Source organism: Mastomys coucha, unplaced genomic scaffold, assembly GCF_008632895.1.
Source record: "Mastomys coucha isolate ucsf_1 unplaced genomic scaffold, UCSF_Mcou_1 pScaffold9, whole genome shotgun sequence".
In the NCBI taxonomy this organism is placed as follows: domain Eukaryota; kingdom Metazoa; phylum Chordata; class Mammalia; order Rodentia; family Muridae; genus Mastomys; species Mastomys coucha.
This window is the reverse complement of record NW_022196915.1, coordinates 52,333,093-52,349,147: the sequence shown is the minus strand read 5'-3', so window position 1 is coordinate 52,349,147 and position 16,055 is coordinate 52,333,093. Positions and strand designations below refer to the sequence as shown.

Sequence of the window (16,055 nt, the reverse complement as noted above, 5' to 3'; positions counted from 1 at the left end):
CCCTTGGGACTCACTGGACAGCCAGTCTAGCTTACTTGGTGAGTTCTAAATTAGTGAGAGACCCTGTCTCAAAAGAAAAGAAAGAGAGGTATACATCAGTTGAGGACCAACATGCACAATTGTTCTCTTGTTTATTTTCATATCCACACACACACAGGCACACACAGACACAGATATACACACACATACATATACACACATACTTATATACATGTACACACATACATACACATATACACATATATGTACATATACATACATACATACACACACAAACAAATATACACACAAACAGACATTCGCCTATATACATACACAAACACATATATACACATGCATACACATACACATGCATACACAGACAAACACATATACATCCACACAGATACATATACACACACAATTCACAAATATTCTGGAAAGCAGTACGCTGAGGATTACTAAGTATCATAAAGAGAACTATGCTAGGGCATCACACACATCTCTCATTACATGTAACTGTTGGCATGAGCTTTTGTCCACCCCACATACTGCAGGGCTTCAAGTCACCTTCTTGTTCCTGGGAGCAGCAAGGCTTGGTAAGGTTCTCTGCAGGAAAATGTGAGCACATTTATTTTCGCTGGAAAGGTCATCTCTTAACATTAGTCTCATACAAATAAATAATTGGCAAATTTCTACTTGCTACAAAATGCAACTTGGAGCAAAACTGTTCTAAAAGGGCAGGCGAAGGCTTGGCTCTCCCTGCATACCCAGGACTTCCAAATACCACTAGGTGCCCACGTAAGTAAACCATGTAATCAATTCCCTGCAACTGAATTAACTTTCTTCGACATTCTTTGGGCTAAACTCCACTTTGCACATTCTTATTCTGATCCAATGATGAAATCTGGGGCATAGAAGTCCATGGTTCTAGAATAAGACACTTGTCATAGCAAGAGAAAATGTGAAGACACATTTTTGGACAGAAAATAAAATATCTATTTATTAGGGAGAAAACACTTGATTTATTTTGATAGGATATATCAAAAAATGATATTGCCTTCAAGCATTTTATTATTCCCAGAGGTTAAGAGTGTGGAGTACTCTTAATAATGAGAGCAAGAGTGTGCCCAAAGGAGAGAATCAAGCAGCCCAGCCCCGCTTCCAGCCTTGTCACGAGGGCAGGAGTGGGTGTGGGGACTCTGGATGGAGATTTAAAGACTCTCTGTCACGTAAGTGCTGTGAGGCCATGTTCAAGCATGCCAAGCTGTCCCTCGTCAATATGCTCTTCCCCTGAAAACCTAACTTTTACTTCCTCTAGAAACAATGTTTCAGTTTTTTAATTATAATTTCAGAGCCTTTGGGGAGTTCTCTTCTTAGATTTGTTTTTTCTTCCGGTAGGTTGGGTCTGATAAATTGGGTATTTATCTACAAAGTAACTGCATGGAAACAACAGCAAATGGGATGGGATGATTCTGAATCCACAACTTGAGTTGTTACACTCATGACAGTTCTTTGCTTTGATTCTCACTGGTCCAGGGCCCATAAACAGCAGGTGGGGCCAGCGTTTTATTACTGGGAGGAACCTCGGGCGCTCAGCTCATCCAAGGATCCCCGTTAAACCTGCCCAAGTCTGACTTCATTAGGATCAGCTTCATTCTCACACTGCTTACTCACCCCTCACGTTGTTTTCATTGTACAATAGGCACGATGAGAGGCGGCCCCAGATGACCTCTGTCTCTATGGCTGCTGTAACTGTGTGCCTTTAATGGGGACTCCAGCTAGCTTTGCTCATAAAAGGGAGGAAGGCACCTATGAAGCAGGGACAAAGGGAGGGAAAGCCTCTGGCCTGAAGTCTTACTAGGACCCTAAACATCTATGATATGGTGATGCATACAGTGGTCTTCCTTGTATATTCTGGAGAAATCTCCCCAAACTCTTGAAACCTCAAGAGTAAAGAGAATGTCTTTTGTACACCAGTAAGACAGGTGGAGGCACCTACGGAGCTTTAAAATCAGCCTGGCTATGAAAAAGAGCAGCGCTCCCCCCAACCCCCGACCAGTAGGAAGCAGAAAGGGATAAAGGCTGATCACAATAACTAGTGAGTTACTTAATCCTGCTAGATGATTAGATAAAAAAATAAACAACAAAATATTGGGTTCTGAGGGCTTTGAGAATTTGTGGATGATGCTGGAAATGGTGTCTCCCCGAAGGCTATGGGGGTTCTGCACTCCTAACCCATTACCTCATCCTGCACAATACTTCCATGTGGTTGTTAAGCAGTGTTCTTGGTAACACCTATTGTAATAAATGGGGACGTGTAGATAAATAGTGTTTTCCTGAGCTCTGAGCCACTGCAACCAATTAGGCCAGAGGAGGAGCCTCATGGGGACTCTGGTTTGTAGCCAGGGTAGAGGCATGTACCACACCTGGGGTGCATGAATGGGCTCTCTAATGGGGACAGCATTGTGGTAAGACTTCTCTGTCTGTGGGATCTGATGCTATGTGCAGGAAGATACTGTCAGAATTGAAGTGACTTAGAAGACAGCTACCTGGAACCCAGTTACTATGGAGCTGGAGCAGGTTATTGGTAGAGAGAAGCCCCTCCCTCTTTTTGATGAGCTGAACTAAAGGTTCTGTGTTGATTGGTGAGGGGAAGGGTAGAAAAAGAAAACCCAACCATACCGATTGGTTTGGTTGTATCCTATCTCAGCACAGCCAACTGGGCTGCCATGAGTGGCAAACAGGGATCTTGCTCACCTCAGGCCTTACTTAGTCCTGGGGAAGACAGACCAGACAGAGGAGGGACAGGAGGAGGGGCGCAGGCAGAAGGAAGTGGTCACCTTTCTTATCAACCGGGTCTGAACCTTTCACACCCATTTCTAAGAAAAGGGGAAAAGGTGGTAAAGCTCAGGGCAGCCTGAGCTAATTCCACTTCATGGGGCTCTAGGGCAGCCTCTCCTAATCCTTCCAGATTGTTTACCATTTCGTTTCTGTGTCCCAAGCCCTATCTGTTCCCCAGGTTCCTCCAAATAGGGATTCTTAGAAAACAATCAATGGCTTGTGCTTATCTTCTACAAAAAAAAAACAAAAACAAAAAAACAAAAAAACAAAAAAACAAAACAACAACAACAACAAAAAACCCAAAACAAAAACAAACAAACAAACAAAAACGGTGTGAGGACAGCCTGCTGGCTGGTATGCACCTGCCTTTAGAGATAAGACTGAGAGATGGAAAGCAAGCTAGCAGGCAAGGTGAGCCAGCTAGCCATCAAGTAAGATGGAAAGAGCCATGGAGTGAAAGAACAAGTGACTCATGAGGCCTGGTGGAAGCTACCGCTATTCTTGCCCCAAATGGGATATTATATCAGGTCTCCTCTCTCTCTCTCTCTCTCTCCATATATATGTATATATATACATATATATGTATATATATATACATATACATATATATGTATGTGTGTATACATACATATATAAATATGTATATGTATGTGTATATATAGAGAGATGTATATATATGTGTGTATATATATGTATATATATACATATATATATATACACATATATATATAATGATGTTAAGCTACTTGAGTGATAATGCTTTCCCAAGAACCATAGACTAACAAAATTTCCATGCCAGGCATGAGACACCTCCCTTTGAGTTGTTGGCTTTTACCATGGCCCTTGTTTGCCTCTTAGAACTTGAAGGTGACAGAGACCCTATTGCTGAAGTCACCACATATTTGGACACACAATTCAGAGGAACTGACCTGGAGGAGCCACCTCCTCCCTGGGGACTGTCCGAAGATTGTTTGTTTGTTTTTGTTTTTCAAAACAGGGTTTCTCTGTGGAGTGCTAGCTGTCCTGGAACTTGCTCTGTAGACCAGGCTAACTTCAAACTCATAGCTTTGTCTGCCTCTGCCTCCCAAGTACTGAGATTAAAGGTGTGCGTTACCACGACCCAGGTAGTATCTGAAGAGTCTTTGTAAGTTGCCAAGTGAGAAAAGCAATTGACAGTCTTACCCAGCTGGAAAGCCTAAAGACTACACCAATGACCAGTACGGCAAGATATCCCCGAGGGTACAGTAGAAGACAAAGTACCTATGTTTTTCAGGTAGTCAACAGCTGTCTAAATTGGACTTAAGGGTAATTCAACAGGAGAGAATTAATGTCTGGTACATTAAACATAGACAACTACCGACTACCGGTGGCTGGTGAGGCCATAGATCCTAAAGGAAAACCTACTACAGCCACTTACCTAAGCCAGCATGATTCCTAACTGCAACCCAAATACATATCCTTATGCTCATGGTAAGTGCAGCTCTTGCCCCTCCTCAGAGAACCTTCTTTTTGCAACAGAGACCATGACAGGAAGCCATGACTATTCAAAATGAAGAGAAGAGGTGGCCATGGAGTGCCCAACCTCAACTGATGCACCTACAGTACAACTCCAACTCCTATACCCACAGCTGAGAGAACTTCACTGAAGACAGAAAGATTTTAAGAGTCAGAACAGAAAAGCCACACCCATGAAATCTTATTAATTTGGTCACCTAAACAAGACTGATACAATGTATCAATGCGGATGAGGATTGGATGCCCAACCGCTAGGTGAAGAACTACAGGCAATTAAAGGCTGCCGAGAGAAAAAGATCCGCTTCTGCTAGAACAAGCCCCTGTTGGGTTAGCCAGTACTCAGTGGTCAGCCCTAAACAAATGGGAGTAGTTGGGGGGGAGGGGAGGGTGGAAATGATGTCAATACAACACTCACATACGACATTCTAAAAAAAAATAAATTTTCACTCAAATAAATGAAAGGCAGTGCCCCTGCTTTAAAAGGACACTGCAAATGCAGGGGAGGAGGGGATGCTGCCCAAACATCCAGGATTTCAAAAAGCACCAGGCCTACAAATCTGCCAATATTCAGGCCAAAAGATCCCCTTCTTGTGCTGGAAAGATGGCTCAGTCAGTGAAGTGCTCCCCTTGCAAACACTCGGTTCATCCTTAGATGAACCTGAGTTCATCCCTAGAAGCCATGAAAAAAGCTGGACACAGCAGTACATGCTTGTAATCCCAGGAGGTCAAGCAGACACCCTGCGGCTGTCTGCTCAGCCGTCCCAGATTGGCCGGTGAGTTTCAGGTCAGAGAGAAAAACAAGGTTCATGATGCCTGAGAAATAACACCAGAGGCAGAGACCTCTGACATAGACACACACATACACACGTGTGTGCACACACACTCCACAACAAACAAACAAAAACCCCATGAAGATCATCAGCTTGTAGAGTAGCCCCACATTCCATAAAGATTCCAGTTCCTCTCCTGTCCCTGTCAAATGCCTGAGCTGAAAATGTTTGTACCGTGGAAGTGAGGGATTCAGGTAGACTGAGTGATGGACTGCCTGTATCTCTAGCCCAGCTCCTTCCCTGCTTTGCCTGAGTGAACTGGCATCTCTTTTGGGCAAGGAAAACTCAAGTTTAATGCCCCTGTCATCTCTTCCTCCTGCCTGCAAGCGGCTGCAAGCAGCGGCTTTGGAAGGGTCATGTGGGTGTCTGCTTTTGAAGACAGGAAGCTTGAGCCATCTGAATGGGACTGAGCTTAGGGTGTCCCCGAAGGCTGCAGCTGGGCCACTTCTACCCAAAACAGAGCAGGGTGTGCCGGCCGAAGGAAGCTCTGCGCATCTGAGCAAGGAATAAACAACATGCATTTAATGCTGGGTTTGTCCGTGGTGTTCTATTTAGGACCTTCCCTCCTTTCCCCTCCCTCCTTTCCTTTTCTTTCTTCCCCACCTCTCCAAGGGTTTTAGGGTCTCAAACCGATAAAGAGGGAAACACATAGGACTGAGTGTCTCCTGTTGTGCGTGGTCCTGGGAGGACAATGACATTATTCTCATTTAAGGATGAGGACTCTGAGCAAAGCCAACCCCCAGACACCAGATGGCCCACTCCTATGAGCAGACTTTTAGGTTCAAAAAGAAGTGGTCTAGGGGCTGGAGAGATGGCTTAGCAGTTAAGAGCATGGAGGACCCAGGTTCAAATCCCAGCACCCACATGGCAGCTCACAACTGTTTGTAACTCCGAGATCTGACAGCCTCACACAGACATACATGCAGGCAAACACCAATGCACATAAAATAAAAATAAATAAAATCACTTTTTAAAAAGGTGAGACACCCACCAAGCATAGAACAGGGTCCTGGAGCTGCCATCACCTTAGAACAGGGTAGGGTCCTGGAGCTGCCATCGCCTTGGGCCTGAGGATGCCTCAGGCATGAGACAAAGTAACTAGAACTCAGAAAGGAAAAGCTTTCCTAGAAAGGTCCCCTAGTCTGAGGTGGCTCTGTAGAGCAAGTCTTGGGATATAGGACACACCCGAGTCCCCATGTCTTCCCTCCTATCTCCTGCTAGGGCCCCTAGTACCTGAACCCAAGGAGAGACATGAGGCAGAGTGCAGAACAGTGACACATGGTACCAGAGAGCTACATACAGGCTTCTGTACCTGACCTGAGGACCTGTGCCCGCCCCACAGTGGTTGTGATGATGATCTGACAGACTGAAATTCTGGCCTCTTCTTCTCTCTCTTGTCTTAGAGAAGAAACCCAGTGGGACACCAGGCCACCAGCATCCCCAGTGGGCACAGCCTAATCTACCAGTACTCTCTGCTCTTATTTAATAAAACCATGTCCCCTAGCGTTACAGTACTGAAAGGGTTAACACCCCTATTCTGCTCTAACCTGTGAAGGGCTGTGACCCTCAGTGAGGTCATAGCCAGACCTTGTGAGCCACCCAGCAGTTCTCAGCTACGCCAAATGAAGCAGGGACGTCTGATGGATGGAAGGTAGACGTAGCAAGTCCCCTGGGAGAATAATTTAATTTTATGGGGAAGAAACGAGGGACCAGGGAGTCCGGGCTACAGGCATCCTGCCACTACCAGAAGCACATGTAACTCATTACCTTCCCTGGCTTCCCATGGGGAGCCATGGATGACGCCACGAGTGTGGTGGGGCTGGCTGAGGCCACAGAGAGAGCAAGCAGGACTGTGTTTTCCTAACTCTAACACCTCTCTCTGGGCCTCACAAAAAAAAAAAAAAAGCCACACTTCAGAGGAGGCTGGCCCAGACCTTCCATTCCCAGGACTCCTCTGTGTGCTAGAGCCAGCTTGGAGCAGTTCTCAGCTGGCTGAACAGGCAGGGGAAACAAAGGCTGGAGGGGGCGGGGAGGAAGGTGAGGAGGGGTGGGATCAGGATTGGCTGTCTCAGCTGAGTTTTGGTTTGGAGGGATAACCGAGTGAGACCACATGGAGCAAAGAGCTTTTCAGGTCTTTTCTGGGATGATTCTCCTAAACATTTCTGGTATTATGTCCCCTATGCTATTGCCTAGCAGGCTGTAGCCCTGCCCTTAGCCTTACAGTCTACACGTGGGCTCCAGGGAGATTGCTGGGCAATAGGACTCAGAAAGGAAGAAGCAGCCTCAGAGATACAGAGAACCTGAGCTGCTGAGGCTGTTGTGGAGGTGGGCAGCTTGAAGGATGTGAGGATGCTGCAGACTGGGGTTTGAAAGGGGCCTTTCATCCAGGGGACCAATGACGGACCAAGTCCTTCCCCTTTTCTTATCACCTAGAAACAAAAATAGATGAGTGGAGACAGGGAACAGAGTGAAGAGGACAGAAGCTAGGAGCAAGCAGAGAGAGAAGGGGGGGAGGGAGGGAGGGAGGGAATAGATTGGACAGAGGGGGCAACAGTTGTGAGTAGTAGAAGCTGCAAGGTGGTTGTAGGAGAAGCGGTGGAGGAAGATTCCTGGCCACTGTGAAGTCAAAAGGCTGCCTCCTCTGCCTGTGCTCCAGTCATCATGGTGTCCTGCTCACCTTAGGCCCAAAGCACTGGATCCAGCCAACCGTGGGCTAGAAACCTCCCCAATTGTGATTCTCCAAAAGCCCTTCCTTCTGGAAATCAAATGCAAGCTCCGAGACCCAGAGCAGGGGTGTGCCCGGGGAAGCAATCCATGGGGCACAGAGCAGGGGGTGGGACTTGAGGTGATAGATGGGGCACAGGTAGGTGAAGAATATGATGTGAGAAGACTGTGGTTGCCTCAGGAGGTGGGCAAGAAGTTACAGATAGACTCCATGGACTTGTGTTGTGAGTGCCATCATTTGGCAAGAAGGCCAAGAGAGAACTGGAAAGGACAGGAGTATTTACACCCACAGTTCTTTCCTTTCATATATATGTGTGAGAATGTTGGACTCCTTGCAACCGGAGTTACAGAAAGTTGTGAGCTGCTATGTGGATGCTGGGAATTGAACCCTGGTCCTCTGGAAAAGCCGCCAGTGCTCCTAACCACTGAGCCATTTCCCTAGCCCCCATCCAAAGTTCTTAAAGTCATACTTGAATAGCTGGTCTGTGTTTTAAGGATCTTGTTCCATGCCAAGACCCAAGAGCCAGCCTCCAACAACAGAAAACACACTTGTTTTCCACTCCCACTCTACATTGGAGGAGGCAGCCCTGAAGGGGGCCTGGAGCTCGGCCAACACTTCTCAGTTTTAATCTACTGAAGGCCTCTGGGATGGGCCTGGCCTAGGCTTCCATCCGTTTGTTATCTCCTTCCAGTTTCTCCCTGCCTCTCTTGGACTCACTCCTCTCCTTCCTCTGTTTTGCTCTCCAGAGAGGAAGATCAGAAAGAAAGAAGAAGAAAAAAAAGCACCAGGGTCCTTCCAAAACAGACCCACAGATTTGACTAACACAAATCTCTCCACTCCTGTGTCCCCTCCTCCCAGAACCTATCAGCCTGGGGCAAAGAGTAAAGTAGCAGGGAGAACTCAGAAGCAAAGAGCCAAGGTGGCTGCTTTGCTGCTTTTAGATTTCAAGGTCCTCAAGCTCTTTCCAGCCACGCACTCCTCAGCTCTTCAGTATTTAGAGAGTGCTTGCTTCTGCTCTAGGGGTCAGAGACATCAGTGAGTAAAGGGGCCACCTTCCTCCTTTGGAGGAGGTGTCAACCCTTCTCCAGCTCCCATGCTTCTTACCGAGGTGAGCAGAGAGCAAACAGTATAATAAACATTCCAATTGCATAGTCAGTCAGGAGAGAAAAGGTTATGGAAGTGAGGAAAATGAGAGGGGAGGAGACAGAGGGCAGCAGGCAGGAGGCAAAATGAGAGGCCAGATGGTGTGCTCTCTGGAGTGAGCATCTTCCTGGGGCAGGGGAGGGGCGAGGGCGTGGAGACTGGGGAGAACGCTGGGGACTCCATCCTGAAGGCTGAGGTCAGCAGGAGAGAGTTTGGGTTCCTTGGTCATGTGATCAGGGGCTGAGCTTTAACTGGCTTTTAAATTGGGCAGCATCATTCTCCAAGTCTGAATTTAAAGAGCCACACCCCTAAGGCAATGACCTCAGAGATACCAGCTGTATCCTCTTCTGGTGGATGAAGACACGGGTCTAGAGTCAGTCTGGAATCCACAGGTCCTGGCTTCACTGAACCAGAAACTGGGGCCCAGGGAAGCCCTACTCAGGACACCAGCAAAGCTGAGAGCCTTATCCATCACTGAATCACCAATGTTCTCTGACAGATCCCTCAGGTTGGCACCAGGAAGCACAGAAGCTGGGCTCACTGCTTGGTTCTGTTTCCCTGGTCAAAATGATTGTTTTTGATCTGGGGTCCAGAACATAGGAGAGAGAGATGGGAGAGGGGAGAAAAAAAGTTGGTAATCCCGTGACACCCCACAAAGCAGGCTTCACCTCTACTCCACGCCTGATGTCCCAGTTTGACCATAGGTGACTCCCTCCAACTACTCAGAACCACTTTCCTCTCTGGTCAAACTTGGCCTCTTTAACAATGTGTCAATGAGAAAAGAACTGAATCAAGAGCAAGGTCCGGCAGCATCCTCGCTGACTTCCACAGCAAGGCAAACATGGGTGTGCACACACATGCACACGTGTGTGCGACTTGTGACATAGCACACTTTTGTTCTCTTCCCCGGGCATCAGGACACCAGCTTAGTCTGGGGAACAAGCTGACAGAACCTTCTGCCGACTCTTCTCTTTCAAAGTCTTTGTGTGATGGTTTATCTTGATTGACAACTTGACTGGGTTTAGAATCACCCTGGATAGGTGTGTCTGAGAGGATGCTCAGAGAAGTTTAACCTACCAGCACTATCCCACGGGCAGGGGTCCTCAAGTAAATAAAACGGAAAAAGGGAGCTTAGCAACCCCACTCATCTTCTCTGCATCCTGAGTGCAGTTCCTACCACCACACCTTGCCTGCCATTCTGCTCTGCACCCTCAGTGAGCCAAAGTGGTATGGTGGTTCTTAAGCTCTTTTCCAGAAGCCATTTCTCTCTTTTACCTCAACGTCCACACCAAGAGAACTGCCCTCAAGCCTGCTCCTCCTCCCCCAACAATCATGAGGCCTTGGAGGGCAGGCACTGTTCCAGTCCCTCTCCAGAACATCTCTGACACCCAACACATAGACTAGAACTCAGAGGACTGAGACTTCCCAAGGGTGGGTCAAGGAACCCTTACTTCAAAGCTCAGATCTCCTTGTCTGCCCCTCCTGCAGGGGCTGTCCCCTCCCTCTCCTCCCAGACACCTCTACCTTTCCTATATCTACCCCAGTGAGAAAAAAAAAAAGACAGACCCATCGCTCTTGAGAGGAGAGGCTATGGACAGTGTCACAAAGCAAAGAACCAGGCTCCACACTATGCCATGGACAAGGGGCTGTGTCTAGGTGGCCAGCCTGATGTCCTTTCAAAACAACCCTGTAGGCTTCATTCCCTTGCTCTCACGAGTAGGACGGTGTTCTCCTCTTCGACATAAGCCCAGTGCAGAGTGGGTTTGTGCGTGAAGCAAGCTTTTATTAAGTACCTGCCCAATAACAGTACAGACATTTACTAAATGCCTGCTTGCTGGTGCACAGGGAACAGGTGCTGGCAATTCTGTGCTGGAGTCTCTCTGAGGGACTAGTGAGTTATGGATTATTTGATGCCCTCAGTCTGTAAAGCTCATCTGTAAAACAGGTTCTCATTTTGCTAATGATGCATGTTTATTGATATGAATGAGTAAGAAAAGTCATAAAAGAGATTTTTGAAGTTATGACATTCAATACCTGCAGAGTTAAATGGGGGAAGGCACTGGAGTGACCAAAGTACGGTGGAAAGCAAGGGCCTTAGATACCCCAGGACGAGCCTCAAAGCCCAAGACAGCTGGAAGCACTCACCGTCCTCACACAGGTTCAGCTTGGACAGGCTCCTGCCATCAAAGGATTCCTCAAAGATGGAGCCACTGTCACGGTCACTCACGGTGTGCAGGTACATGGCTTTGTTGTCCATCATATCCTGAAGCAGTAGAGACACCAGGCAGCATGGGGGGCGAGGGAGCAGAGGAGACACAGAGTCAATTATGTGACAAACAAATGGTAGAAGCAGGTACCCATCCATGTGACCCCAGCCTGGAGGTGCCCACCCATGTGACCCCAGACTAGAGGTGCCTACCCATGTGACCCCCAGCCTAGAGGTACCCACCCATGTGACCCCACAGCCTGGAGGTACACACCCATGTGACCCCCAGCCTAGAGGTGCCCACCCATAAGACCCCCAGAGTAGAGTGGGGTTCCTTCTACACCTACAGGAGCTGGAGCATCACCCAGGTTCTCAGAATGTCCCCCCCCATCCCATCTCCAGCTCTCCCTGCTCCGTGAGTGATAGAAGCCAAGCATGGGCTCTTTTCAACAGCTTTCTGTAGAGATGGAGCCTTTAGGCTGGGGACATCATGGCCACACTGGACAGTACTTGAAAGAGACTATCACTCAGTGAGTAGAGAGTAGCTCCTACAGGTAGTTCTCAACCTGGGGATTGTGACCCCTTTGGGGGTCAAACAACTCTTTCGCAGTTGTTACCTAAGACCATCAGAAAACAGATATTTATAAGTTTATAACAGTAGCAAAATTACAGTTATGAAATAATTTTATGTTTGGGGGTCACCATACATGAGGAACAACATTACAGGGTTGCAACATTAGGAAGGCTGGGAACCACTGTGTAAGCCTCAGTGGCCTGGGAGGGTTGGATAATTCCAAGAGGGAATCTGGAAGCACAGATGCATTGAGATGGGTTAGGATCAGCTGAGGACATCAGATGGGCTTCTGCCTACATGATGCCCTCAAGGGTGGGGCAGGGTGTTGAGCTCCTGACTTGGGAAACTCACTTGAAGCGACCCAGCCATGGTGTTTACATAACAGTGTGGCCCACACAGTCTCATTCTGCCACGCATAATTGTGTGACTGGAAAGCCATCCTCAGCCTGTGCGGGTGGCTCTGGGGCAGAAGGGTATTATGAGCCCACGGCTGGAAGGGATTTTCTGAGTTCTCTAAGATGAATTTGCATTCTTTTTGTAATGAGAAAAATCCTTTTTATAAAACTGAATCGCAAAGTGTTTGTTTATACAAAATCCTTTGCTTTTTCCTCACATATATGGCCTGTAATCTTACACATTACTTTCAGCATGACTCTCACTAGCCATGGGTGTATGTCAACTTGTTTTCCTGATGTTCTTTAGCTGTCTGATTATTTAACCAAAATAAAGAAGGGGAAAGGAGAGGGGAGGAGAGGGAAGGAGTGGAGGCAAGGAAGACAAAGAAGGTAAAGAGAGAAGAGAAGATAAGTCAGATGGAAGAGACATTTATTTATCTTCAAAGTGAATTTTGGAAAAATAAAACCCCTAGGAAGAGGGGCACAAGCCCAGCATGGACAGATACACTGAGATCCTGAGAAACAAGCAGGACCCACAGCCTGGGTGAGATATACGGTGCCTGGAAGGTATGGGTGGGGAGGCAGGGAGACTGCAATGGGTCTTAGGAGTCATCCTTCCCTCTTTAGAGGCAGGGCGTGAAGGAAGCATCCGTGGGGCTAACGAGGGAGGGAAAAGGCAAAGCAAAACCATGTGTCTCTTTACAACTTGAGCTTGGTCTACCAGAGAAGTTTCCAGAACAAAGACGTGGCCTTTGGGGAGGAGAAGAGGCTAAAACTGACCAGTGGCTGTTCAACTGCCCAAGCAACGACCCAGGAGCGATGGGGTCTTCTGCCCTACCGCTCCAAGTAGTGGGGCACCACATTCCTCAACTCTGGCTTACCCACTTGGGTACATACACACACACACAGGCACTCAGGCACTGGTCTTTCTTCCAGTCCATGAGAAGGACAGGGGAGGGAGATAGTCCTTGGGTCTATCAGGACTTCTCACATAGACAGCTCCCACCCAGCCATTCTACGCCTTTCCCCATGGTGTCCAATCTGCTAATCTCTTAACACTGACTCTCCATCCAAGCCCTCCACCCTGCAAGGGCCTCTAGGTGGGGCACTGGATGGCTCCAGCTCTGCTCAAGTATAGGGGATCCTCCCTGGTCTCCTCAGGATGTGTGTGGTCCTTCCCCTCTGGCTTCAGTATTTTTTTGTTTTTGTGTTTTGTTTTTTGTTTTGTTTTTCGAGACATGGTTTCTCTGTGTAGCCCTGGCTGTCCTGGAAGTCATTCTATAGCAGGATGGCCTTGAACTCAGAAATCTGCCTGTCTCTGCCTCCCACGTGCTGGGATTAAAGGTGTGTGTCACCACTGCCTGGCTGGCCTCAGTCTTATAAGAAGCGACAAAGCTGGAGGCCACTGTCTCTGCAGCCTTTGATAAATCTTGCTCTGCCAAAGGCAACTGTGTTTGCAGCCAGAAGTCCCCAGAACCTCTTTCATGCCACCTTCCTTCCCTCCTGATCAACTCCAGACCACTGGGACCTAGAATGTGTCCACCAGCAACCCCTCCTAGCCATTCTCCCATGGCCTGGATGGACTGAGCAACAGCCTAGAGAAAGGGGTCAGGGCGGAGTAGGTCCAGATGTGAGAAGGATGACTTTGGAAATGGTCAATTCTTCATTACTTGGAAACAAAATGTAAGCATGTTCTGTCTGCCGTGGTTTTATGTGGGGCTGTGTTTTCTCCTCTCGGAGTCCAGAGAAGGTTCTGGACTCTGAGAATTCTGTTCTACCATCTTTAGACCCAGTTTGTGCTCTCAGGCATGTTATACCTGACCATGGAATCAATAGTGGTAATCATGCACTGCTGGTGCATTGGAGACACCCCTTGGACCTCAGACTGATTGTCTCCCAACTCCCCCAAACCTCCTGGGAGCACTTTCTGGGAGGACCTCCTGAGAGCACCTCCTGGGAGCACCATCAGCAAGGCAGGAAGGCAGATCATCATTTTACCATTCTGATTTTAAAGATGGACCAAGACCAAAGAGGCAAGAATGACAATACTGGAAATAAAGAGTCTAAGACGCAGTTGTTAGACGGATGGTTCTGAGGTCCCCCCCCCCCTACACACACAGTGCTGACTCTATCATGGGCTGCTGTATCAAAGGTATATATGTATGTCTGTCACTTTCAGTGGCCACCTTCAGGGCCACTGTAATGGGGGCTGCATTGGGCAAACCTTGGAGGGGCAGCCAGTGCACATCTGTAAGGGCATGAGCAGAGGCCACGTGAATGGAAGCCTAGGGCCCCTGGTGCTCAAGGAGCCTGGATTTCAGCTTTGCTGATCAGAAGGAAGCCACCCAGGGGGTGTCAGGAGTCATTCCCCACAAACGGTGGGATAAGCATTGCTTCCAGAGACAGCTATCTGACAGCTGCCCTGGTTCACCCTCGCACTCTGTGCAGGTGCCCGAGTGAGGGAGCTCACCCCACAAGGGCTTTTTTTTTCTATCAGTTTGGGAAGGTGGTCTACTTTACTGAACTCATCTAGCCTTCTGCGCCTCACCCCTGTGATGTGAAGTCCACTCTGCTGTCTACCTCTCTGGGGAGGGGGAAGCAAAGAGGACACTGTGAACATCATGTGAGCTGATACAGGAAGTCCTACAGGAGTGAGGACTTTTCAAAGCCATACATCTTCTTCAGCAGGTAGAGGGTCTCAAAGTCCTGAGGATTCCCCCTTGCTCAAAAAGTCCCAGAAATGAAGTTGTATGGGGGTTCCCTTCACAGAAAAAGCAACATCAAAAGTGGCTTAAGATTGAGGTTTGAACCCTGGTTCTGGAAGTTTCTCTGGGAGCACCAAAAGGGCTAAAGTCTCCCTGAGATCAGGGACCTCATTTGCAACTCTGAATCTTTTTCTGTGGGGTCTGGCCTCTTACTTGGCAGGGCTTACAGCTTCTCTTTGGATTGCCTGGTTTCTAAAACTCATTTAAACTAAATAAAGTCACTGCAAATGAGGCCCCCAAGAAAAAAATTGCTAGATAGATTTTAAACCCTTTCTTTTTCTAACTGTACTCAGTTCGCTGGATCCTAACTCACGGCTAGAGAGGTCCAGGTAGTTCAATAATAACCTCCTGCATCATTTGCCCCACCCTGGTGCGTTTACACACACACACACACATACACACACACACACACACATACACCCATGCACACTGCATACGGTGCACACCCTGAATAGGCTCTGGAGCTAAGACATGCGACATAAGGTAGCCAGAGATGCCACTGAAGCCACAGCATCCCTCTGGCATCCGGATGCGGGCTCACACTCTACAGCTCAAGTAACTGAGTCCTGGGGCTCATGTGTGCCTACAGGCTCAGATCCCTGGGACCCTCCCACCTAGAGCTAGGTCCTCTCTCTGAAGGATGTCCCAGCACTCAGCTTCATCAACACATCGCTTCTTCTGCTTCCTCTATCTGCCCCCAGGGCGCCACTACCCAGTAGCTTCTAGGTCAAAATGTCAAAACTCACCTGTATGCCCCGTGCTGAGGCTGGGCCCTGTCCCTTCAGTTCCCAGTGATTGCCATGGTAGCCAGAGAGCTGACTGCTGCCCCACGGAGACCCAGAAAGTCCCTTGAAGCTTGTCCCCACAGCCAGCCAAATCCAGATGGAGTCATATAGAAAGAGGCTTCAGGGTCACCTAGTGATTTAGGTCAGGGCCACAGAGTCACTTCTTTGTCAAAAAAGTGGCTGAATGACAGGTCTGCACGTGGGACTCCTTGTCTTGGTGCAGCGTCGGTCAGCCTCAGAAAGCGATCTGGAGATATTCTGTGGAGTCACCCGCAGCTCTGCTAGGTACTGACT

The 16,055-nt window shown here is 48.2% G+C and overlaps 1 protein-coding gene across 3 annotated transcripts in view; it reads right to left on the bottom strand.

Moving 5' to 3' along the window:
* Positions 1 to 16,055, bottom strand: part of Scara5 (scavenger receptor class A member 5) — a 97,080-nt gene extending 81,025 nt beyond the window's left edge. For 2 of the 3 annotated variants that reach the window (XM_031361953.1, XM_031361954.1), the window contains exons 1-2: positions 15,723 to 16,055; positions 11,182 to 11,299 (exon numbers count right to left, since the gene is read on the bottom strand). In XM_031361953.1, coding sequence (XP_031217813.1) covers positions 11,182 to 11,296 — 115 coding nt within the window. In that variant the 5' untranslated portion in view covers positions 11,297 to 11,299; positions 15,723 to 16,055. The remainder of the gene's footprint in view (positions 1 to 11,181; positions 11,300 to 15,722) is intronic. The other variant, XM_031361952.1, reaches the window with a different exon arrangement.